General features: G+C 46.2%; 2 protein-coding genes and 1 pseudogene across 2 annotated transcripts in view; all 3 read left to right on the top strand.

The window, feature by feature from the left end:
• Positions 1-379: 379 nt before the first annotated feature.
• Positions 380-12,411, top strand: LOC134395781 (zinc finger and SCAN domain-containing protein 31-like). The gene is made up of 2 exons (XM_063121943.1): positions 380-546; positions 12,274-12,411. Exons 1-2 carry the CDS (start codon positions 397-399, stop codon positions 12,409-12,411), a joined length of 288 nt encoding a protein of 95 aa, XP_062978013.1. The 5' UTR covers positions 380-396.
• Positions 12,412-12,981: 570 nt separating this feature from the next.
• On the top strand, positions 12,982-16,006 carry LOC134395780 (zinc finger protein 501-like; annotated as a pseudogene).
• A 3,633-nt stretch (positions 16,007-19,639) lies between these two features.
• Positions 19,640-26,441, top strand: part of LOC134395779 (zinc finger protein 208-like) — an 82,212-nt gene continuing 75,410 nt past the window's right edge. Inside the window, exon 1 of the mRNA XM_063121942.1 lies at positions 19,640-19,715. Within this exon, the coding sequence (XP_062978012.1) occupies positions 19,640-19,715 (76 nt within the window). The remainder of the gene's footprint in view (positions 19,716-26,441) is intronic.

Below are 26,441 nucleotides of genomic sequence, written 5' to 3'. Positions count from 1 at the left end.
TAACCAGGTCTACCTTGTGTGCCTTCTTCACAAGCTCCGTTTTCATTCCTATAGTGCAGTCCCTGCCTCAAAGGAGAAATTGGCAGCCAAGGCAGGAGACTGTTTCGAGTCCTGGTGGGAGCAGAGATGGAGAAGAGAGTGAAGATGGAAGAGCAAAGCTTTGCAGGCCCTGAACCAGAAAACGTCTCCTGCAACATCCAGGAAGGGAGCCGTGCAGAGCCCTGGGAAGGAAGAGTGCAGCAGGACCAGCCTGGGAGCAACGCCTGCTCAGACGTGGAGCTTCAGCCCTTCAGGGACTTCTGCTACCAGGAGGCCATGGGGCCCCGAGGGGTTTGCAGCCGTCTCCACCACCTTTGCTGCCAGCGGCTGAAGCCAGAAAAGCACACGAAAGCTCAGATGCTGGACCTGGTGGTCCTGGAAAAGTTCCTGGCTGTCCTGCCCCAGGAGATGGTGAGCTGGGTCAGAGAGTGTGGAGCGGAGACCAGTTCCCAGGCGGTGGCCCTGGCAGAAGGCTTCCTCCTGAGTCAGGCAGAGGACCAAGAGCAGGTGAGAGCATTTCATCTTGATAACTAACAGGGACTGTGTTCTTAATACTTATCTACTTATTTTATATGTCCTTTAAGGAAGGGATGCCCCAATTTCCAATGGTCCAACCCCCAAGTATAGTTGCTCTTCATGTGTAGAGCAGGCCCTCATTGGAGAATAGTTCAGCTAACACTGGATGGTTAAAATATGCAGTTCCCTACCAGAGGATGTAGTGACGTCCCCTAATTTAGATGGTTTAAAATGGGGGTAGACAAAATCCTGGAGGAGAAGGCTGTGAATGGCTACTAGTCCTGATGGCTATATCCTACCTCCAGGTGATGGACCACTGTGGGGAGAGAATGCTGGACTAGATGGACCCTTCTTCTGATCCAGAATGGCTGTTCTTAGCTTCTCGTGACGACAGGAGAAGTGAATGGGTTTGTGAAGTTCTGGGGAAGGAGGGGATCCTTCTTCAGCTGGTGTCAGAGTCCTCCCAATAGAACAGAAATACCATTTGTAGACACCAACCTCCCGTGTTTACAGTGGAAAATGCTGGATATCAGGGAATGTCTGGGAGGTTCTGTCTTTCCTTCTGGCTGGTGTTCTAGCACTTTGCTTATAGAATCATAGAATAGCAGAGTTGGAAGAGGCCTACAAGGCCATCGAGTCCAACCTCCTGCTCAATGCAGGAATCCACCCTAAAGCATCCCTGACAGATGGTTTTCCAGCTGCCTCTTGAAGGCCTCTAGTGTGGGAGAGCCCACAACCTCCCTAGGTAATTGATTCCATCGTCATACTGCTCTAACAGTCAGGACGTTTTTCCTGATGTCCAGCTGGAATCTGGCTTCCGGTAACTTGAGCCCATTATTCCGTGTCCTTTCACTCTGGGAGGATCGAGAAGAGATCCTGGCCCTCCTCTGTGTGACAACCTTTGAAGTATTTGAAGAGTGAGTGCTCTCATGTCTCCCCTCAATCTTCTCTTCTCCAGGCTAAAAATGCCCAGTTCTTTCTCTTCATAGGGCTTTGTTTCCAGACCCCTGATCATCCTAGTTGCCCTCCTCTGAACACGCTCCAGGTTGTCTGCATCCTTCTTGAATTGTGGAGCCTGGAACTGGATGCAATACTCTAGATGAGGCCTAACCAGGGCCGAATAGAGAGGAACCAGTACCTCACGTGATTTGGAAGCTATACTTCTATTAATGCAGCCCAAAATAGTATTTGCCTTTCTTGCAGCCATATCGCACTGTTGGCTCATATTCAGCTTTCCATCAGCCTCTTGCAAGATCCTTCTTGTTTGTAGTATTGCTGAGCCAAGTATCCCCCATCTTGTAACTGTGCCTTTGGTTTCTATTTCCTAAATGTAGAACTTGGCATTTCCCCTATTCAATTTCATCCTGTTGTTTTCAGCCCAGCACTCCAGCCTATCAAGATCACTTTGAGGTTTGTTTCTGTCTTCCAGGGTATTAGCTATCCCACCCAATTTTGTGTCATCTGCAAATTTGATCAGCGTTCCATGCACCTCCTTGTCCAAATCATTAATAAAAATGTTGAAAAGCACTGGGCCCAGGACTGAGCCCTGCGGCACCCCACTTGTTGCCTCTCCCCAGTTTGAGAAGGTTCCATTGATAAGTACTCTTTGAGTCTGATTCTGTAGTCAACTGTGAATCCACCTAATAGTTGTTCCATCTAGCCCACTTTTCACTAGTTTGTTAATCAGGATATCATCGGGCACTTTGTCAAAAGCTTTGCTGAAGTCAAGATATATGACATCCACAGCATTCCCACAGTCCAAAAGGGAGGTTACCCGATCAAAAAATGAGATCAAATTAGTCTGACAGGACTTGTTCCTGACAAATCCATGTTGGCTTCTAGTGATCCCTGCATTGATTTCAAGGTGTTTACAGATTGACTTCTTTATAATCTGCTCCAGAATTTTCCCAGGGATGGATGTCAGACTGACTGGTCTGTAGTTCCCAGGTTCCTCCTTTTTGCCCTTTCTGAAGATAGGGACGTTAGCCCTCCAGTCATCCGGAATCTCACCCGTCTTCCATGATTTTGCAAAGATAATAGACAAAGGTTCTAAGAGTTCTTATGCCAGGGCTGAATTCTCAGCCCCCTGACAAAGACACTAGTTCCTGTGCTGCGTGTCTTGGATGGTAGATCAACTTTAGAATGAGACCTGAAAGCCAAACCGATTGGGAAATGATGCCCTCAGCCCTGGCCTGACCCATTTCTTTCCTTCCCACCTCCCTCTTCTCTGTCTGGGATCCTCCCTCCTGTAAACAAAGTAAGTATAAGAAAACTTAAACTTTTAGAGCGAATGCAGCTTTTGTGCTCACAGATGCGGGTTCTGATGGTTCTTGTGCTCATACCAATGTACAATATATTACATGGACGCTTGATGGCATAAATTGCAAAAGCTGCATTCACTGCAAAAGACTTCAGGCACCTCTGGTCAAGCATTTTCTTGATATGGGACATGATGACAAAGACATGGGATTCCGGAATATTGAAAGGTGTCAAGGATATGGGACAAGAGTAGACCATCAACTACGAAGGAGGGAAATATTCTGGATTTTCACCTTAAGGACATTACAACCACAAGGACTCAACGAAGAGTGTAATTGGATGCCTTGGTTGTAATCCTGTTCTTCTATTTTAAAGTACAGCTCTGTTGTATTCCTTTTCTTTCATTTCTTGTCATTGATTTGATATATATTGTCAATCTTATATGTTGTAAATAGGGGTGTGTACGGAACCCCCGATCCGCTTCTCTTCCAGATCCGCAACTTCCAGATCAGGGCCGCTCCGCTCTGATCAGCCTATTGTCCACTCCGGTTCGCTGCGAAGCTCCGGATCCGGATCGGAGCTCCACTTTTTGCCCCCATAGGCTTGCATTGAAATCCAAAAAACCTTACAACATTTGTTCTGTTAAAGTTAGAAACCTGAAGTTTGGCACCATGACACCTCATGGATGTATACACACGCATTCCAAGACTCAAGCCAATCCAAGGCTCCCCTGATTTTGGGGGAATTTTTGAAAATCGGACACCCCTGTATCTCAGGGATTTAAAGCTGCAGACAGCTGAATGGGGCCATTACAAAGGAAATCCCAACATGCCATGAAATGGGGAGTAGAGATAAACCTATATGAATCTTCTTCCACACTTGAAAAATTGATTTGGAACTTCAAAATTAGGCATGTGCTCCGCTCCGATTAGAAGCGGAGAATCAGAAGCAAATTGGCCTGCTCCGCCTTGCCCAGAGGCGGAGTAGAAGCGGACCACGGACCCCTAGAAGCAAGGCGAAGAGAAGCACCCATTGGCGGAGCGATTCTCTTTCCGCGGACCAATCCGATCGCCATTTTGAAAAATTTCGCCCATAGGATTGCATTGCGGAAAAGAATAGGGGATAACTGTGTTGTTTTTTAGCTATCTTTCTGAAACTTGTTGTGCTTAGAGAGTCGTGGATGGGGGTCATTTTGAGCCAACTCTCAGCTCTCTGCGTGCTGTGGTTCGCTTGCTAGACTTTTTTTAAAAATAGGGTAAACAAACAGGGACAGCGGGTAAACCGGCGGTTTTTTTTTTTTAAGCGATGACCGGCGCATTCAACTCCCAATCCTGATGAGAATTGATCACCTCATGAAGCATCCTCCAATCCCAGCATTCAGGCCTTGGATTTCTGTGTTGTTGTGTGGTTTTTTGCTTTGCAACTTGTGCCCGGCGTTCTCTTTTTGAGGGTGGGAATGGGAAAAGTGCCCCTTTGCAAGAGGCAGGCAGCAGCAGTGCCATTAGAGTAGGAGTAGGAGTATCCCCAACTCCTTCATTATTGTTTGAGCCCACGAGCCCGCTGATGGACCTGTCTCCAGATATCATAGATGAGGTCCTCAGCACAGTGGAGGGGCAGGAGGAGGAGGAGGAGGCAGTGGTCCTCTAGGACGTGGGTGCTGAGGAGGAGGAGCAGCAGGCCGAGGCTCTCTCCCCAGTCTCATCCCACCCCTCTTCTGCTGTAACCCCTGTTTCTGTGGTGACACCAGAGAGCTCAGGCGGGCAATTGGTGGTGTCACCACGGAAGCGAAAGACAAGTATAGTGTGGGACCACTTTGAGGTGGGAGTGGATCCCCGCTTTGCTGTCTGTCGCCACTGCAAACTCACCCTAAGCAGGGGTTCAACTACAGGGCATTATGGAACCAGCAGCATGAAGATGCTTCTTCAGAGGCAGCACCAGGCGATCTTGCTGGGGAAAGAGGCGGGCAAGGCGACTGGTTCCAGGGGAAAGCCGAAGGCGGCGGCTGCTGCTGCTGCTGGCACTGCCACTCTAAGCTCTCCATCTCCCATCCCCACGAGGGTTAGGCAGGCAACCCTGCAGGACATGGGGTGGGGGGAGTATGGACCCACAAGATGGCATTTTCCAACGCCCACCCAGGGTGCTACTGTGGTGGGGCATCTGCGGGGACTGACTCCTCCCCAATACTAGATCTATGACATGTCACTCTGCCTGCCCCTCTGCTAGCCTGTCCTCCTCCTCGGTGACCGACTCGCCGGGATGGTTTGCGTTTGCAATGCGTGACTAACTGCAGTGCTGGCTTAGAAACCAGCCATCTTTGCCTCACTTTCTCCTTGCGCCCGCTTACGGGTTGGTTTGCTATGCGTTAGTGCTCAAGCCATCCTTGCGGCACTACAATGCATGCTGCCTGCCCGGCTGCCTGCCTTCCTTCCCTTCTCCCCTCCCTTCTCCCCTTCCCGCCTCGTAGGGATGGTTTGTGTGTGTCTTGCTTTGACTCAGGGGAGAAGTCCTTCCTGCGCTCACTTAGACTTTATAAAGTTCAAATATCCATTTTTCGTGTGTGGAAGAAGATTTAGGGTTATCTCATGGCATGTTGGGATTTCCTTTGAACTGGCCCCATTGAGCTGTCTGCATTGCAACTTTAAATCCCTGAGATACTGGAGTGTCCGATTTTCATAACTTCCCCTTGTAAAGGAAACTGGACCCAGCTAAGCTGGCCTTCCATGGATTTTGCACAGATCCCCAGAATAACGCACACAGCTCTCAATTCAGAGGTTTAGGCCCGATATTTATTTATCAGGTAGGAGGCAAGCAAGTACAGGATTAGCGACTAAAATAAAAAATACATACTAAAATACATTGAATCCCAACACCAGCAAACGTAGAACAATGTTTCAATATCATACATCACCCAGCCATGGAGTCCACCAGCTCAGAACAACAGGCCCTTCATTTTGGTATCCCTTTATAGTAACTAAACTACTCTTTCTCCCCCCCCCTCCGCCGCCCCCCCCCCCCCCCCCGCAAGGTATTTCGCACTTCTCCTGAGTTGTTAATTTTTCAAGGACGGAGCCAGGAGGTGCCCAAACGCCCATGGGCAGCTGCGATTATCTCTGATCCTAAAACCAACAATAGGACATTTACATTTTAAAAAACAGCAATTCCATGTACAGCTTAACCCCTTCCTTACACCCCTAACATCAGGGGATGATGGGATTGGCTTGAGGCTTGCCATTAATGTGGATCTAGATGGCATGCCCACTTCCAAGTTTTTTTATCTGTCAAAATGTCAGAGAACAGTCCATGCCTGAACATGGGGTATCCGATTTTCAAAACTTCCCCTAACATCAGGGGATGATGGGATTGGCTTGAAACTTGGCGTCCATGTGGACACATGGGTAAGCTGTCATGGGACCGAAGGTGAGGTTGCTGACATGGAAATTGAAGTAGTTGTAAAATGGGACTTGATTTGGGGTGAGTTAAAAGGTTTCAGCCCCGCCAAAAATCAGGGGATGATGGGATTGGCTTGAGTCTTGGTGTGCATATGTATCCATGGATAAGCTATCATGGTGGTGAGTTTGAGGTTTCTAACGTGCAAATTGACAGAGCTATCAAAAGGGGTGTGAATGGGGTGCCCGATTTTCATAAATTCCCCCAAAATCAGGGGATGATGGGATTGCCTTGAGTCTTGGCGTGCATGTGTATGCCTGGAGAAGCTATCATGGTGGTGAGTTTGAGGTTACTAACGTGCAAATTGATGGAGCTATCGAAAGGGGTGTGAATTGGGGTTATGGGTGGTGCGTTAGAGGTTAGAGCCCCGCCAAAAATCAGGGGATAATGGGATTGGCTTGAGTCTTGGGGTGCATGTGTATCCCTGGATAAGCTATCATGGTGGCGAGTTTGAGGTTTCTAACATGCAAATTGACGGAGCTATCGAAAGGGGTGTGAATGGGGTGCCCGATTTTCATAAATTCCCAAAAAATCAGGGGATGATGGGATTGCCTTGAGTCTTTGCGTGCATGTGTATATGTCCATGAGGTGGCATGGAGCCAAACTTGAGGTTTCTAAGTTTAACAGAAAAGAAGTTGTAGACTTTTTTAGCTTTCAATGCAAGCCTATGGGGGGGAAACGGAGCTCCGATCCGGATCCAGAGCTCCGCAGTGGAGCGGAGCGGACATAGGCGGAGCGGGGGCAGAGTGAAGCGGGCCGATCCGCAAATCGCGGATCTGGAAGAGAAGCGTAGCGGGGGGACCGTGCACACCCCTATTCAAAATGTCTAAGTGAGCGCAGGAAGGACTTATCCCCTGAGTCAAAGCAAGACACACACAAACCATCCCTGTGAGGCGGTCACAGAGGAGGATGACAGGTGGGCAGATCTAGTATGGGGGAGTCAGTCCCGGCAGATGCCCCACACAGCAGCACCCCAGGGGGAAGGCACACAGGCACAGCCAAAGATGTGCGCCTGCTCCCTCTTCTCATGATGATATATAATACTAATAGTAATACTACTAATAATATGTATTTAGGGAAATGGGACAAGTGTGTATGCTTTGCCCAAACTGGATTTGCAATGCTCAAACTGTATTGGGTTTTTTTGCACTTCACAAGCAGTGCACACAGCACACTCACACAATAACACAGAGTCACACACACAGTCCAAGTAACACACACACACACACACACAGAAGAAATAGAGAATATTTTTTTTTTTGTATTTTTTGTATTTTTTTTTATATAGAAGAAAGAAGGAAGATGAAACACAGTCAGGCTTTAAGAGGGGGGGAGGCGGGGGACCAACCAACCATACAAACTCCAAATTTTTAAAATAAAATTTATATAAAATCAACGTAAGGGAAAAACACAGAGCAAACTAAGCAAACAGTCAGAAACAAGCAAACACACACACACACAACCCAAGCTAAATCCTAATCTAATCTCCTCCAACTCCAAACACAGCAGCAGCACCTATAACTAACTCCTCTCTCCACGAACGCCAACCCACAAAGAGACACAAAGCAGAAAGCTCTCAGGGTGGCTCTGCCTTAGTCCCCCCCTCCAACGCTGGGATTGGAGGATGCTTCATGAGGTCATCAATTCTCATCAGGATTGGCAGCTGAATGTGCCTGTCATCGCTAAAAAAAAAAAACCTGCTGCTTTTACCCTTTCCCGATTTTTTTACATAATTTTTTTTAAATTATAGCAAGTGAACTGCACCACACAGAGAGCTGAGAGTAGGCTCAAAATGACCCCCAGCCACGACTATCTAAGCACAAGAAGTTTCAGAAAGATAGCTTAAAAACAACACAGTTATCCCCTATTCTTTTCCGCAATGCAATCCTATGGGCGAAATTATCCAAAATGGCGGGTGGAGCGCTCCACGAAAAGAGAAGCGCTTCTCCTATGGCCGCTTCTCTTCGCCATTTTTCTAAGGGTCCGCGGTCCGCTTCTACTCCGCCTCTGGGCAAGGCTGAGCAGGCCAATTCGCTTCTGATTCTCCGATTCTAATCTGAGCGGAGCACACGTCTAGTAGTAAGTTTTATTAGGTTTGTATTAACTATGTTTTAAGCATCATATCAGTCCACTCAGTCCCCTTTAAGGGAGCATACAGGCCGTTAGCACAGTTGCTACACGTTTTAGGATTTGAAAAGCAGCCTAATCAGGAGCAAATTTCGGAGATTACTTACTCCTCAATTAGTTGACGGTGCAGGGAATGCTTATCAAATTTTCAAATGAAACAAAATTGGATGGGATAGCTAATAGCCTGGAAGACCAAAACAAACTTCAAAGTGATCTTGATAGGCTGGAGTGCTGGGCTGAAAACAACAGAATGAAATTGAATTGGGATAAATGCCAATTAATACACCCAGGAAAAAGAAACCAAATGCATGGTTACAAGATGGGGGATACTTGGCTCAGCAATACTACAAATGAGAAGGATCTTGTAATTGTTGTAGATCACAAGCTGAATATGAGCCAACAGTGTGATGTGGCTGCAAAAAAAGCAAATACTATTCTGGGATGCATTAATAGAGCTTAAAAATGGTGTGAAGAACTGGTTCTCCTATATTAGCAATGGTTAGGCCTCATCTAGAGTATTGCGTCCAGTTCTGGGCACCACACTTCAAGAAGGATGCAGACAAGCTGGAGCATGTTCAAAGCAGGGCCATGAGGATGATCAGGGGTCTGGAGACAAAGCTCTATGAGGAGAGATTGAAAGAACTGGGCATGTTTAGCCTGGAGAAGTGAAGATTGAGGGGAGACATGATAGCACTCTTCAAATATTTAAAATGTTGCCACACAGAGGAGGGCCTGGATCTCTTCTGAATCATCCCAGAGTGCAGGACATGGAAAAAGGTCTCAAGTTACAGGAAGCCAGATTGTGTCTGGACATCAGGAAAATCTTCCTGACTGTTAGAGCAGTACGGCAATGGAATCAGTTACCTAGGGAGGTTGTGGCCTCTCCCACGCTGGAGGCCTTCAAGAGGCATCTGGACAACCATCTGTCAGGGATGCTTTAGCGTGGGTTCCTGCATTGAGCAGGGGGTTGGACTCGATGGCCTTGTAGGCCCCTTCCAACTCTTCTATTCTATGATTGATTGAATATTATTATTTTAAACTCATTCAGAATGTTTGGTGTTTTTCCTTCCCTTTTGCTCTTACGTTGACTATTTTGTTTTGTGAAATATCCTCTCATGTAAGCCTTACTTACATCCAAGACCACTCGACAATCCGTCCGTACAGTACCGTGCCCGAAGGAGCAGACAACGTGTCTTCCTAGCATTTCGACCAGCTGGCTCTTGAGCCAATTCAGGATACAGCGGGACACACCGCTACAAAGACACGTCACTCCCGGAAGGTCCCCTTCTTGTGAGACTTTCGGGAGAGCCGGCAAAGCCGCCGCTCACTTGGTGGCTTCCCTGCTTCTCCCACAAGCCACGGACTGACACATCTTTGTAGCCACGGAGTGATCCGCCCCGTGTGCTGTCTCCTGAGCTTAGAGTGCTTCATTTATTGGGCTTCTCACTGGAGTGAATTCTTTGATGTCACTTAGGGCCTGCGCTGTAAGCAAAGCTGTTGTATTACCCCACAGTTCTGTTTCCTTAGGTATGTCTGCCTTTGTATGTCTAGTGAGTGCAGAGAGTTGGACTATCATAAACATCTTAAATATTTATTTATATTTATTTAATTTATATACCGCCCCATAGCTGAAGCTCCCTGGGCGGTTCACAAAGGTTAAAAACAGTAAATATTAAAAAAAAGTATACAAAATTTAAAACCATCAAAAACATAAAAACAGTATCCATTTAAAAACAACAGTTCTGGGGACTGTTAAAAACAAACTTAGCGTTGTGAAATATAGTTAAATGCCTGGGAGAAAAGTCTTGACGTGGTGCCTGAAAGATAACAATGTTGGTGCCAGGCGAGCCTCATCGGGGAGATCATTCCACAATCGAGGGGACACCAGCGAAAAGGCCCTCTCCCTTGTTGCCATCCACCGAGCTTCCCTCGGAGGAGGAACTCGGAGGAGGATTTTAGATGTTGAGCGCAGGGTACAGGTAGGTTCATGTCGGGAGAGGCGTTCCGTCAGGTATGGGGGTCCCATTCTATGAAGCAAGTGCAGCTGCTGGTAATAATTTATTTAAAAAAGAACCACTTTGTTAATTTAAAAAACAAGTTGAGGGGCCATACTGAAGGTTTCAAGAACGGTGTCTGGGAACACACAGGTGACCATGGCCATCCAATTGGCTTCTCCCAGTGTAAAGTAGGACCTCTCATTTTGATCTCTCATTTTATTTATTAATTACATTTATATCCCACCTTTCTTCCTCCAAGGAACCCAAGGCGGCGTACAGAATCCCCCTCCTCTCCCTGTTCTCTTCACAACCACAACCCTGTATGGTATGGAGAATGTGGATAGGGAGACATTTTTCTCCCTTTCCCAAAATACTAGAACCCAATGGGGTCATCCCATGAAACTGATTGGTGGGAGACCCAGGACAAATAAAAGGAAGGACTTCTTCGCACAGCACGTAGTTAAATTATGGAACTCACTACCACAAGATGAAGTGTTGGCCACCAATCTGGATGGCTTTAAAAGGGGATTGGATAAATTTCTGGAGGAGAAGGCTACCCATGGCTACTAGCCCAAATCTTGATCATGCACAGGAACGTGCGGTGAAAATCCAGCCCTGATGCCTGTCAACTCTATGGGTTTCTCCCAATTGAAAGAACCTCATTGGTTGATCCCCCCCTTAGCCTTCACAGCTCTACCTGTTGTAGGTCAACAGATCCACCCATAGATCCAGCATGCAATGTTTCAGTCCATCTCCAACACACCCTGAATCTAGGTTGCAGCACTTCCCGTTCTTCTGCTGGATACTGGAGGGGTGTCTGGCGTTCTGGCATTAGACCTGTTTGTTGTGGCTGGGTAAAGCTACCATTCTGCCTGTCTTGTCTTCTGGGCTAGAAGGAGCAGGCAACACACCCAGCTCAACACTTGGGGGCAGGAGGGTGAGCGCTCTCACTGATCCAGAAAACGATTCTTGCAGAAGGTGTGATGAATTTGTCCTTGCCAAGGGCTTTAGGAGTGGATCTATGGGTGGATGTGTTGACCTTCAACCAGGATGATCAGAGGTCTGGAAACAAAGCCCTACAAAGAGAGACTGAAAAAACTGGGCATGTTTAGCCTGGAGAAGAGAAGATTGAGGGGAGACATGATAGCACTCTTCAAATACTTCAAAGGTTGTGACAGAGAGGAGGGCCAGGATCTCTTTTCGATCCTCCCAGAGTGCAGGACACGGAATAACGGGCTCAAGTTAAAGGAAGCCAGATTCCAGCTGGACATCAGGAAAAACTTCCTGACTGTTACAGCAGTACGACAATGGAATCAGTTACCTAGGGAGGTTGTGGGCTCTCCCTCGCTAGAGGCATTCAAGAGGCATTCAAGAAGGACAACCTTCTTTCAGGTATTCTTTAAGGTGTATTCCTGCATTGAGCAGGGGCTTAGACTCGATAGCCTTGTAGGCCCCTTCCAACTCTATGATTGTATGTACACCAGTTTCTGGGGAACGTGGGCAGGAGGGTGCTGTTGCACTCATGACCTGCTTGTGCTCTTCTTACATTCTTATGATCACAGGAGAAATGAATGGGTTTGTGAAGTTCAGGGGAAGGAGGGGATTCTTCTTCAACAAGTGTCAGAGTCTTCCCAACAGAACAGGAATACCATTTGTAGATGCCAAACTGCTTTGTTTACAGTGGAAAATGCTGGATATTAGGGTTGAACTCTTAGCCCCATGACAAAGACAGAAGTTCGTGTGCTGTGTGGCTTGGATGGTAGATGAACTTTAGAATGAGACCTGAAAGTTAAAGCGATTGGGAAACGCTGCCCTTGGCCTTGACCTGAGCCATTTCTTTCCTTCCCACCTCCCCATTCTCTGTCTGGAATCCTCCCTCCTGCTCCAGGTCCAGGGGATGTTGGCCAGAGCACCCACAGATTTCCCTGAGGCAGAGAAGGCTCCACCGGACATCACACAGAGGCCGCTGGACAGGTGGATCTTGCAGGAGGGTGACGGAAGACCCTCCTCACTGGGTAAGGATTAGTGGACATATTTCTACATGGTCTCCCTCCCTCAATTACGCCTGAAGTGCATGAGCTGCCTTAACGTTCTCCTTCACCCTGTTTTTGCTGGGGGAGAGAGACCCCTTTTCCACTAGATACTCAATAAGGAAATGTTGTTTAGTATTGTGGTTTGAGTGTGTAAGACCCACTCTGGCCCGCTTGCCAGAGTGGGTCTTACACACTCAACAACTAAGGTCCTCCTTCAATTGCCTACTCAAAGGGAAGATCGGAGGACGACAACAAAGGAGAGGCCTTCTCTGTGGTGGCCCCCCAACTGTGGAACAATCTTCCCAATGTGGTTCACGTGGCACCGACATTATTATCTTTTCAGTGCCAGGTCAAGCAATATGTAATTAGCAATATGTAATTAATTAGCCTGGGTCTGTTTTTTTAGGTTCATAGTTTTAAAACTTGTTATAGTAGTTTTATATGTATGTGTATATTGTATGTTTTTGCAGTTTTTAATATTTGGATATTGTTTTTAAGTGCTTCAGCTACGCTATGGTAAACAAATGCAATCAATAAATAAACACTGAAAATAAACAATGAAAATGGGTATAGTTAAGTATGTTGACTTACCTTCTCACCTTCCCACCTCCTTTACCTTCCTCACAGGGAGCAAAAAAACCTGCAGGGGAACTGAACTGATCCTGGGGGATCCTTCTGGGCCTCGTTCACTTGGTGGTGGAGTGGAAGCGGTTTCTGCACAGCCTGGGCAGGTAGGGGAGTCTTGGGGGCCTCTGTCTCCTGCACATCTTTTTGGTCCTGGAAGAACCTGCCCCTTTAGCCTTTGCTCTTCTCCAAGATGGCTGCTAGGAAGGCCTTGAATGTCACTCACAAAGCTCTGGCATTCAGAAGGAGGACCTCACCATCCTTGTCTTCATGGATTGCTACATAATGCTTAAAGAGAACATCATTTCTTCTTCTTTCAGGGTCTGGTGACCTTTGAGGAGGTGGCCGTGCATTTCTCGGAGGAGGAGTGGGCTCTGCTGGATCCAGGCCAGAGGACTCTGCACAAAGAAGTCATGGAGGAGAATCGTGGGATCCTGGCCTCTCTGGGTAAGGAATGGGATTCCTCTGGGTAAGGCTCCCTCTCTGCCTTCTCGACGGTTCCTGGAAGGTGGCATTTCAGCTCTTCTTTCTTGACCTGACAAAAAGTTGAGAAAAGCCCATTGAAGGACTTGCTCTGTGGGAGAGATGGCTGCCAACCAATCTTACTTTGCTGCTATAATTGCATCTGCATAATATTGAAGATGTTACAGATATTATCTTAATGGTCTCCATGAAGTAGAGGAGAGTTAAGCCTTTTCAGAAGACAGCTCTGGACAGCTTGCTTTTCATTTTAAGATATAACTAGACATTGAAAATAACGATTACGGTTGAATTCCCACTTTCCAGTTCTCAGTTAAATGAGCAGCTAGGAGGAAATTGCATATTTTAACTGTATTTTATTATTACAGTATTTTATGTTGTTCATTTATTCTCTCAACTACTTTATATGAGTAACTCCATATAAATGAAAGCATTGTATGGCAGTCTAGTTTTCAGTTCTATTGATCATCGGGATATTTAATATGTTTAGAAGGATCTGCCTCACCAACGATTTTTTTTTTTATCCTGTGAATCAAATCAGCAACCATTTGTTTTGTTCCAAGATTTCAAGATGATTTCTGTGTTAATACTTGCAGGTGATCACAGGGAGAGCAAGAAAAATGGCCTACACCAGAGATGGAAAACTGAAACTGAAGAGAAAAGGGAAAACGAATCCATTTCTTTTGAAGGGTCAGACGTCTGTGAAATTCCAATACCAGAAGCACCAAGTAAAAAGAACATTCGTAAAAGGAAGAAACAGAGTAAAACTCAGAGGATTCATTCTAACAAATATCAAAGGTTTCAATGCTTAGTGTGTGAAAAACAATTCACTTTCAACTCACAACTTAACTTGCATCAAAGAATTCACACTGGGGAGAAGCCCTATAAATGTTTAGATTGTGGGAAGAGCTTTGCTCACAGTGCACACCATAAGCAGCATCAAAGAATTCATACTGCGGAGAAGCCCTATAAATGCTTAGAGTGCGGGAAGAGCTTTGTTCTGAGCTCACAACTTAAGCAGCATCACGTAATTCACACTGGAGAGAAGCCCTATAAATGCTTAGAGTGCGGAAAGAGCTTTGCTCAGAGCACAAATCTTAAGCAGCATCAAAGAATTCACACTGGGGAGAAGCCCTATAAATGCTTAGAGTGCGGGAAGAGCTTTGTTCTGAGCTCACACCTTAAGCAGCATCACGGAATTCACACTGGGGAGAAGCCCTATAAATGCTTAGAGTGCGGGAAGAGCTTTGCTCAGAGCACAGACCTTAAGCGACATCAAGGAATTCACACTGGGGAGAAGCCCTATAAATGCTTAGAGTGTGGAAAGAGCTTTGGTTGCAGCATACACCTTAAGCGGCATCGAACAGTTCATACTGGGGAGAAGCCCTATAAATGCTTAGATTGCGGAAAGACCTTTGCTCAGAGCGCACACCTTAAGCAGCATCAAGGAATTCACACTGGGGAGGAGCCCTATAAATGCTTAGAATGCGGGAAGAGCTTTTCTCGGAGCACAACCCTTAAGCTGCATCAAAGAATTCACACTGGGGAGAAGCCCTATAAATGCTTAGAATGCTGGAAGACCTTTGCTCAAAGCAGCAGCCTTAAGCTGCATCAAGGAATTCACACTGGGGAGAAGCCCTATAAATGCTTAGAATGCGAGAAGAGCTTTGTTCTGCACTCAAACCTTAAGCAGCATCAAAGAATTCACACTAGGGAGAAGCCCTATAAATGCTTTGAGTGCGGGAAGTCCTTTGCTCACAGCAGCAGCCTTAAGCATCATCAAGGAATTCACACTGGGGAGAAGCCCTATAAATGCTTGGAATGCGGAAAAACCTTTGCTCATAGCACAAATCTTAAGCAGCATCAACGAATTCACACTGGGGAGAAGCCCTATAAATGCTTAGAGTGCGGAAAGACCTTTGCTCACAGCACACACCTTAAGCGGCATCAACGGATTCACACTGGGGAGAAGCCCTATAAATGCTTTGAGTGTGGGAAGACCTTTGCTCAGAGCACAAACCTTAAGCTGCATCAAAGAATTCACACTGGGGAGAAGCCCTATAAATGTTTAGAGTGCGGGAAGACGTTTGCTCAGAGTTCACAACTTAAGAAGCATCAAGAAATTCACACTGGGAGAAGCCCTATAAATGCTTTGAGTGTGGGAAGACCTTTGCTGACAGCACACATCTTAAGCTGCATCAAAGAATTCACACTGGGAGAAGCCCTATAAATGCTTAGAATGCAGGAAGACCTTTGCTCACAGCACACACCTTAAGCAGCATCAAGGACTTCACACTGGGGAGAAGTACTGTTCCACCAAGGGTGAGCTATTCCACCTGCTCCCCTCCCCCCCACACCTGGAGGCTTTAAAAGCAAGGCTGGAGCTGAAGGGAGGCACTGCTTCAGGGGGAGAAACGCTGTTCCAACCAAGCTTTCTTTTCTTTTTATCTTTTTATCTGATTTGTTTTGCTGTGAACTTGTATTTAGTATATTTTTGAGTATCATTGTGATGTTGCTGATTAGTATATTGTTAAATATTGTTGTAGTTCTAATTTTTGTAAAATAGCTTCGGCTATTGGGCGGTATAAAAATGCAATAAATGAAATGAAAAAATTAAATGAGAAGCCTTATAAATGCTTAGAATGCGGGAAGAGCTTTGCTCACAGAAAAAGCTTTAAGCTGCATCAAGGAATTCACACTAGGGAGAAGCCCTATAACTGCTTAGAATGCAGGAAGAGCTTTGTTTATTTATTTTATTATTTATTTATTTATTTATTACATTTTTATACCGCCCAATAGCCGAAGCTCTCTGGGCGGTTCACAAAAATTAAAACCACAGTAAAACACCCAACAGGTTAAAACACAATTACGAAATACAATATAAAAATACAATATAAAATACAATATAAAAAGCGCAACCAGGATAAAACCACACAGCAAAGTTGATATAAGATTAAAATACAGAGTTAAAACAGTAAAATTTAAATTTAAGTTAAAATTAAGTGTTAAAATACTGAGTGAATAAAAAGGTCTTCAGCTGGCGACGAAAGCAGTACAGTGTAGGCGCCAGGCGGACCTCTCTGGGGAGCTCGTTCCACAACCGGGTTGTTCTGAGCTTAGGGCTTAGGCGGCATCAAAGATGTCATACTTGGGAGAAGCCCTATAAATGCTTAGATTGCAGAAAGAGCTTTGTTCTGAGCTCAGACCTTAAGCGGCATGAAAGAATTCACACTGGGTAGAAGCAGTATAAATGCTTAGAGTGTGGGAAGACCTTTGCTCAGAGCACACACCTTAAGCAGCATCAAGGAATTCACACTGGGGAGAACCCCTATGAATGCTTAGAATGCAAGAAAGAGGAGGGCTGGGCCTACCAGATATCAAAGTGTATTTCTCGGACTGCTGTTTAATGTGGATGAAATATTGGGTGTTGCTGAAAAATAGGAGACTGTTGGAACTGGAAGGACAGGAATTGAGATTTGGATGGCAGTGCTATTTGTGGTACGATAAAGCCAAGATTAATGTAGAATTTAATAATCGTAACCTAAGACGTGCTGTTTTAAGAATATGGAACAAATATTAACCAAGGTTTTGTCAGAAAATACCACTTTGGGTTTCGGCCCAGGGGGCTATTTATAGAAGGGAATTGACAAGTATGCCTAAATGGTTGACATATAATGATGTATTAGAAATGTCACAAGATGAATATAAGTTAAAATCAAGGGAGGAACTGTGGAAAGAAGGTCATACGTGTTTTGATATTTACAAATTAGGTTTCCTTGTGCACAAGTCATGGAAAGTTTTAAAATAGACAAAAGAATGGTGGGTTTGAGCAATCAAAATCTGAATTTGAAATGATGTTATGTCCAAATGATGAACATGTTATCTCAAAGATATAAAAAGTTTTATTAAAGTACGAGACGGAGGATGAGCAGGTAAAAGACAGTATAAAAAAATGGGCTGAAAACTTTGGATACAACTTTTCAATGGAACAGTGGAAGAATATGGGGTAAAGGTTTGAAGTTTACATTTCGTTCAAGACTTAAAGAGAATTTGTATAAGATGGTGTACAGATGGTATATGTGTCCTGTAAATTTGGCTAAAATGTATAAGAGTGCCTCGGGAAACTGGTGGAAATTAGGAAGAGGAGGAGGAGGAGGAGGAACCTTTTATCATCTTTGGTGGACTTGTAAAAAAGCCAAAGCATTCTGGATACAAATACACTCTTGAATTAAAAAAAATACTAAAGACTAACATACAAATGAAACGGGAGCCTTCCTACTGGGACTAATGGATAAACCGCTGAAAGAGAAGAGGGGAACTTTATTTCTATATATGACAACGGCAGCGAGAGCATTGGATGCACAAAAATGGGAGAATGAAGCACCAACAATGAATGAATTGTTGGCAAAGAGATGGCAAAACTCACGATAATGAGAGAAAAGTCCACATCCACGTTTATATCTGAATGGAAACCTCTGATAGCATTTCTGCAAGAAACAGTGAGAAATGATGTGTTTGTCTGGAAATATAGTTAAGATAGAAGAAAGAAATGAATTTGTTTATTGTGTTACATGTAATGGAGGAACGAGAAAAGATAGTTCGCATTTCTGATATGAAGTAAGCTGAAAGTACACGTTAACCTTAGATGATATTTTTATTGTATTTTTGTTTGCACTTTTGTTTGTACTCTTTGTAATGTTCTTGTGGTATGGATGTCTGTGATGTTTGAAATAATAAAAAAAAATATGCTAGGAAGTCATGTTGTCTGTGCCTTTGGGCAAAAATAAATAGAATGCAGTAGTTTTTAAATGACTAATATATATAAGGTGCCTGAAAGCACACAACTACCCAAACCACTAGTGAAAAGAGATCATAGAATCATACAATAACAGAGTTGGAAGGGGCCTACAAGGCCATCGAGTCCAACCCCCTGCTCAATGCAGGAATCCACCCTAAAGCATCCCTGACAGATGGTTGTCCAGCTGCCTCTTGAAGGCCTCTAGTGTGGAAGAGCCCACCACCTCCCTAGGTAACTGATTCCATTGTCGTACTGCTCTAACAGTCAGGAAGTTTTTCCTGATGTCCAGACGGTATCTGGCTTCCTGTAACTTGAGACCATTATTCCATGTCCTGCACTCTGATTAACAAGAAATCCATGTATTGTTTGGGTAGTTGTGTGCTTTCCGGCAGCTTATATATATTAGTCTGTGCCTTTGGGGACAGTACTGTACGGCTGCCACGGGGAAGAATTTATTAAATAGCGCCTGCTTTGCCTTGCCTCACTGGTCACCGCCACTACTGCCACCTCGCCCAATGCTGCTGCTGCCACTACTGCTGCCGCAGCAGCCTCTCCCACATGGATTGTCCATCTGGGCGCAAATATTCCCCAGCCAGGCTAATGGCGAATGCCATCTGTTCACTTTCCTGGTGTCCAGAAAATGTGCAGCCTGCTCCCCCACGCCTCCCACGCTTTCCCCAGAGGTTTTAAAATGAATTTAAAATCCCCCCCGGAGCCCCCCTGAGGGTGTGAAAACCCAGAAATTCTGGTGGAAACCGGCCAGGTGGTTACCAGAGCTGCACTCCTGGAACAATCCTCATGGCCATGGGGACTCACAGCGTCAGGCAAAGTTTATTCCTCCTAGATCAGCAGGCAAGTGCTTAAGCCAGGACTACTCATAAAGTTTTGGAAGGTGCTGGCTCCAGGGAAAGTTCCTTCCCCACATTCGGACATGCTGTGGGGACTTTTCTTCCACAATTTCAGCACTCCATGCTTGTGTGAATTTTCTATGGGTCATCAAGGTTGATTGATGAAATATTCTACTCCAATTGTATTCGTTCTTCTGGAACGAAGTCTTTTAAAACCAAGGGCTCTGCTCTACTAAAAGATGTTACTATTAGAATTTACTGGACTCTTCTTTATGTGTGACCTTCAAAGCGATTTCAAGCCTTTGCTATGATGGACGCTCACTGCACAGTTTGAGCACTGATGGAGCTTCTGCCTGCATGAATTGTTTGATGTGATTTAAGATGTATTGCATTGACTGAAGTTTGTTCCGCACTCTGAGCATTGAAGGGGCTTCTCCCCTGCTTACATTGATGGGATGGAAGACTTGCACAATGACTGAAAATCTTTCCACACTCTTAAGCATTTATATGGCCTCTCCCCAGTGTGGATTCCTCTATGGGTTTGAAGGTACAAACTGTGAGTGAACCTCTTTCCATGTTCCAGTACTGAAGGTGAGCATTTCTGCTACCCTCCTGGTTACCACCTTTCAATAGGAAGGCCGTTCCAATCCTTCCAGTGTTTTACTGTCAATCCTCTTGCTGCTAACAATAAGAGGCTCACTAGTTCTTTTCTTTGCAGCTCACCATCGAATCCCATATATAAATCTTACAAGGCTAAATCTGGAGATGGCTGATCCCATTGCCAATGACCAAACTATTCTCTTAAAACACTGATTTTACCTTAGGGCAGGCTCACCACATATGCTTATATGTTCCTTCTCAATACTCAGGGGATGCCCCGGCACTCATCATTGATAATTTCCTTGGTGTGTGATACCGTTTGTGGGTCAGTTTTACCATGAATTCCCTATTTTAAACCAATATTGTTTTAAGCAAAACATTCCAAATATCTTTCTCTACGTGGATTCCAAGGCCTGTTTCCCACACCATCCAGAGTGGGTTTGAATGATGCTTCAGATGCTTCAATTCAATGAGGACCACAATTATACTTCCAAAATGGCAAGACACTTATTGGGCCTGTTCACAAAACAACTTAAACCCTGCTGGTTAAGGCTCTTTGGTTAAGCAGCATGGTTTAAGTGTTGTGTGCGATGCAGTTTACTCAGCCCTGCTCACTTTCTAACTCTCCAGACTGCAGCACATTTAGAGGCTCTAACCTTGGCTTAAAGTGTCGTGTGCGACAGCACAGCTTGTGTTTAGGGCTATCCCCAGAGAACTGCAGTCTAACTAACCACAGTCCCTGGAATGTCGTCCAAACACACACACTGAAACTCCCTCACACTTTGTCCCTTCCACGTGAACCCACAGTTTAGAAACATCGTCTTCCATCGAGGGATTTCTGGGGTGGGGTGGGGTGGTCTCAGAATAACCTGCCAAGTCCAGGGATTCCCCACCCACCCTTCTCATATTGCTACATTTAATTGTTTCTGCCAATGTTGTGGTGGGCTTTCAGTGATCCAAACTGGCAATGTTTGAAATAGAAATAAATGCTTTTGGCACCAACATCATTTGATTGGCTGTCAAATAATCTTTAAGGCCTAACTGTTGCTTCTTACAGTTATTAGTTTTTTTGAGTAGCGCCCCTTGTTTGCTGATGAATATGTGAACCTCAGCATCGGTTTCCATACGCTGAGTATATTTTCTACATTCTAAGCATCTGTAGGGCTTCTCCCCGGTGTGAGTGCTTTGATGGAAACTTAGTTTGCAGCTCTGACTCAAGCTCTTTCCACTGCACTTATAGGGCTTCTCCTTCATGTGAATTCTTTGATGTCACCTAAACACAGTTCTTTCTGTGCTCTGAGCCCTTAAAGGGCTTCTCCCCAGTTTGTATTCTATGAGGCAACTTCAAACGTGTCGCAGTGGGTCCCTGTCTGGTCCAGGGCTGCGTTCGCTGGGGAGGAACTGAACACCGATGGACCACCCAGGAGAGCTCCGCTGGAAGGCTACTCAAGGACACAACGGAGACAGCAAACTCAGCTTTCTTTTGACAATGGCGTTTCTTGGACACACACATTCCTACTCTTCAGACTGCCCGTCTCACAACTTGCCTTGGGGACAGGAGGGAGGAAGGAGACAAGGTCCGAAGTGTTGCCTCCATCTAAGGGTTAAAGAGACTGAGTGTGTTCGGTCCTAGTGAGGCCTGTGAAGAGCAAAGGCTGTGTGAATGCGCTCACTTCCTCCTCCACCCCTTTGGGAAAGCAGCCTGGGAGGTTTGCATCCTGCAGAGGCGCAGCCTTGCACCTCCTTCCCTTCCAATAACAAGGGGATCGCAGAAGGGAAGGCTGGAGAAAGGGGGGTCTGGGAGGGACACAAGAGGAAAGGTGACAGGTGGGGAGGAGGAATGTCCCACCTGTGGGCAAAAGGCTGCCCTGGTGTCCTGTTTGCATTGCATTTTTTGTTTTGTTTCCTCTCCCTGATTCAAATTTCGTGAAGAAGTAAAATTAACAAGTCACTTTGATCACGAGGCCTTCGAAATAAAACCTGGGGCGCTTTTGTTGATTAAGAAGGGAGCCTGCTATTGGTTTTAGTACGTCCCTCTTTGATGTATCAAGTGAGCCCGATATTCACATCCTGACAGCGGGTGGAAATCACTGTTCGCTTCCGCCCCTGTTTGGGGTTCAAGTGCTGGGAACAGAGAGGGCTTAGAACGGAGCCATGGGATGCATTGGGAGAGAAACTCTGGTTCATCATCAGACCTCTTCTTTCCAGGAGGGCCGAAGGTTTTCCTGCCTTGAGCCTGAGATGGACTCAGACCTGCTCTCAAAGAAGGGGTCAAGGTGTGCAAGAAGAGGCCACTATGAGCAGAAGTTGCCATGTGTGTTGTACTCCTCACGGCTAGCGGCTCCGTGGGTCCATAATCTTCCTGTACCCTGATAAGGCCTCACCTAACATTAGGGTGACCCTATGAAAAGGTTGGACAGGGCTCCTGTATCTTTAACAGTTGCATAGAAAGGGGAATTCCTGCAGGTGTCATTTCTATATATGGAGAACCTGGTGAAATTCCCTCTTCATCACAATAGTTAAAGCTGCAGGAGCTATACTAGAGTGACCAGATTTAAAAGAGGGCAGGGCACCTGCAGCTTTGCGATGAAGAGGGAATTTCACCAGGTTCTTCATATATACAAATGATAGCTGCTGAAATTCCCTTTTCAATACAACTATTAAAGATACAGGAGCCCTGTCCTCCTTTTCATAGGGTCACCCTACTTAACCTCTCTCTTTTTACAGCATCTAGTTCCGTTAGTTTTACCCTACCCTGTGCCTGTTTGCATTCTCTTCCCCTCCTTATTGTTTTACTATGATTTTATTAGAATGTAAGCCTATGCGGCAGGGTCTTGCTATTTACTGTTTTACTCTGTACAGCACCATGTACATTGATGGTGCTATATAAATAAATAAATAAATAATAATGTTTAGAGTTCTGAAGGGCACCAGGTTGGGGAACGCTGTTCTGCAGCAAGGGCAGGCAGAAGGATGGGGGGCTCCCATGCCGGAGGCGGCTTTACGCACTCAAAGGGGAAACAGCTGTGGATCCCCTGAAGCCCCCAGGAGCAGATGGGGTGGCGATGCTGCTGGGGGGGATAAAAGGCCCCCTCAATGGAAAAGCCCCCTTCCCAGGTCCCTGTCTCTGCCAGGAGCCTCTGCGGCTCTCTCTTGTTGCCTCCATCCAAGGGTTAAAGAGGCGGAGAGGGGGCTGGGTCCTAGAGCCCAGGCTGGATGAGGCCCCTCCCTTCCTGCCCCACACTTACTCCCCTCCCTTGCAAAGGAGCCTGGGATTCTCCCCCTGCTCCTACGAGCCTCGTCTGTCCGCCGCCTGCAGCCTCTTTCCCCCTGCAAAGTAGCGGTGAGTAGCGGTGCAAGGGGGTCCCAGGGGGGAGGGGGCAGAGGAAAGAGTCCCCTCGGGCAGCCAAGAGCAGGGTGGCAGGCTTGGGGCGGGGCTATGTGGGGAGAGATCCAGTGCCTCCCTGCCCCCCCCCCAGGGGACTGACCCACTTGCGGGCCCTCCAGGAGACCCCCGCCTTGCACCTCCTTCCCTCCCCATAACTAGGGGATCGCGGAAGGGAAGGCTGGAGAAAGGGGGGTCTGGAAGGGACCCAAGAGGAAAGGTCCTGGGTGGGGAGGAGGAATGTCCCACCTGCGGGCAAAAGGCTGCCCTGGTGTCCTGTTTGCATTGCATTTTTTGTTTTGTTTCCTCTCCCTGATTTAAACCTAGTGAATAAGCAAAATTAACAAGTCACTTTGGTCACGAGGCCTTCGAAATAAAACCTGGGGCGCTTTTGTTTCTTAAGAAGGGAGCATGCTGCTGGTTTTAGTACGTCTCTCTTTGATGTATTAAGTGAGCCCGAAGTTCACATCCTGAGAGTGGGGAGAAATCGCTGTTACTCTGGTGCAATTTTGCGGTTCAAGTGCTGGGAGCAGAGAAGGCATAGAGAAAGGAATTCCACCAGGTGATCCATGTATGCAAATAATAGCTGCTGAAATTCCCTTTTCAATGCAACTATGAAAGATAGTAGAGTTGGAAGGGGCCTACAAGGTCATCAAGACCAACCCCCTGCTCAATGAAGGAATTCTCCCTAAAGCATCCCTGACTGGTGGTTGTTCAGCTGCCTCTTGAAGGCCTCTAGTGTGGGAGAGCCCACAACCTCCCTAGGTCACTGGTTCCATTGTGGTACTGGAATACAACTGTTAAAGATACAGGAGCCCTGTCCTCGTTTTCATAGGGTCACCCTAAATCATTCATCTCTTAAGGCTTCCTTAGTGGCATATTTCATGTGTTTAACAAACTGAAAAAGTATTCAGTGTTTTCTTGCTTAACTTTTAAAATAAACGTTCACACATTATTAACTTTTAATGGCATTAATTCAGCTCTGGTTACACACTCACTCTCCAATCTGGGAAGAGTAAGAGCTTCATTTTCAACCACAAATCTGGCTCCTGTGGGCCGGGGGTCGCGGAGCACCCTTTGAGACAGGTGCTGGCTCTTACGAACAAGTGGGCCTGTTTTCACAGCTGCACCCTGTCGAGGAATTCAAGCAAATAGGTATGTGGGCTTCCCCTGAGCCCACCCTGTGCTAATACAATTGCTTTGGGCCTGTTCTCTACAAATCAAAGTATCTACGCTTCTGCAGTAACTGGAAAATGTAATAAGGATGCAACCATGACACCAACTCTTGTGAAGAGTTTTGATACACTAGTTTCACAAGACTATGTGCCTCCTAGGAATGTTAGAGGTTGTCGTGGCTTGCTTTAGAAACAGCTAACTGTGAAATGAACAGATGGGCACAAGTTTCTCAACAATCATTGACATGTTGTTGTTTTGTCCTTGAAAAGATTGCACTCTGCACATGCGTAAAATTCTTGCTTATAAATGGCTGAGCAGTTTACCTGTTACTGTTTTATGATTGGTGTATTCTATGGAGAGGTTCTGCCTTGTTTCGAAGGGGACTGACCCTATAAGTAGGTTAAGCCTTTCCTGAAAATTGCAGGCAGTTCCTTGGGTCGTCTGAGGGCTTCTGCCGTGCATTGTTAAGCGCTGCTTGTAATAAGCTTTCTCAAAAGAGAGAACCGTGTCTTAGAGTCTTTGACCACCACTCAGTGATCCCACTTAGAGGAGACGCGCCTTTCCAGGGTTCCTCGACACCCCTCCAAATATCAGCTCTGAAGCTTGGGCCTGTGGCCTACCTTGCCAGGCTGGTGTTTACAAGAATCAAATTATTGGGGAAGGCACATGGGCCTTGTTGCTGGGGGGGGGGGTTGTTCCGCCATCCTTTGGCAGAATGATCAGTCAAGCAGCCATTTGGCTCCATTACCAGGTTTGGCAAAGGCTGTTCTTAAGCGTTGTTAATCTGTGCAGCTGAAGGTGGGAACCTTCTCACGGAGAACCCTGGTGTGCCTCCTTCACACTCTCCGTTTTAATTCCTACAGCGCAGTCCCTGCCTCAAAGGAGAAATTGGCAGCCAAGGAAGGAGACTGTTTTGAGTCCTGGTGGGAGCAGAAGAGAGTGGAGATGGAAGAGCAAAGCTTTGCTGGCCCTGAGGCAGGAAACATCCAGGAAGGGAACAGTGCAGAGCTCTGGGAAGGAAGAGTGCAGGAGGACCAGCCTGGGAGCAACACCTGCTCAGACACTGAGCGCCAGGGCTTCAGGGACTTCTGCTACCAGGAGGCTGAAGGGCCCCGAGAGGTTTGCAGCCAACTCCACCTCCTTTGCCGCAAGTGGCTGAAGCCAGAAAGGACCACGAAAGCTGAGATGCTGGATCTGGTGGTCCTGGAGCAGTTCCTGGCTGTCCTGCCCCCGGAGATGGAGAGCTGGGTCAGAGAGTGTGGAGCAGAGACCAGTTCCCAGGCGGTGGCCCTGGCAGAAGGCTTCCTCCTGAGCCAGGCAGAGGACCAAGAGCAGGTGAGAGCATTTCATCCTGGTGACTAACAGGGATTGTTTTCTTAATACTTATCTCAGATTGTTTTTGCATGTCCTCTAAGGAAGGGATGCCCCAATTTCCAATGACACCTGCAAGTATAGTTGTTTTTCATGTGTAGAGCAGGCCCTCGTTAAATTAACAGTACGTCATCAAAATATGCAATTCCCTACCAGAGGATGTAGGGATGGCCATGAATTTGGACTGTTTAAACAGGAGGTTAGACAAATTCCTTGAGGAGAAGGCTATGAATGGCTATATTCTACCTCCAGCATCCTAAGCACTATGTCTATGTACACCAGTTGCTGGGGAACATGGGCTGGAGGGTGCTGTGACACTCATGTCCTGCTTGTGAGTTCGTAGTCAACAGCTGATGGACCGCTGTCGAGAGAGAATCCTGGAGTAGATGGACCCTTGTTCTGATCCAGAATGGCTGTTCTTATGAACACAGGAGAACTGAATGGGTTTATGAGGTTCTGGGGAAGGAGGGGATCTTCTTCAGCCAGTGGCAGAGTCACTGGAATAGCATTTGTAGACACCAAACTACTGTGTTTACAGTGGAAGATTCTGGATATCAGGGAATGTGTGGGAGGTTCTGTCTTTCCTCCTGGCTGGTTTTTGGAGGGTGTTCAAGCACTTTGCTTATGCCAGGGTTGAACTCTCAGCCCCCTGACAAAGACACATCGCTCTGTGTCTTGGATAGTAGATCAACTTTAGAATGAGACCTGAAAGGTAAAGCGATTGGGAAACGCTGCCCTTGG

This window comes from Elgaria multicarinata, chromosome 3, assembly GCF_023053635.1.
Source record: "Elgaria multicarinata webbii isolate HBS135686 ecotype San Diego chromosome 3, rElgMul1.1.pri, whole genome shotgun sequence".
NCBI classification, from domain to species: Eukaryota; Metazoa; Chordata; class Lepidosauria; order Squamata; family Anguidae; genus Elgaria; species Elgaria multicarinata.
This window is presented reverse-complemented; position numbering and strand designations above follow the sequence as displayed.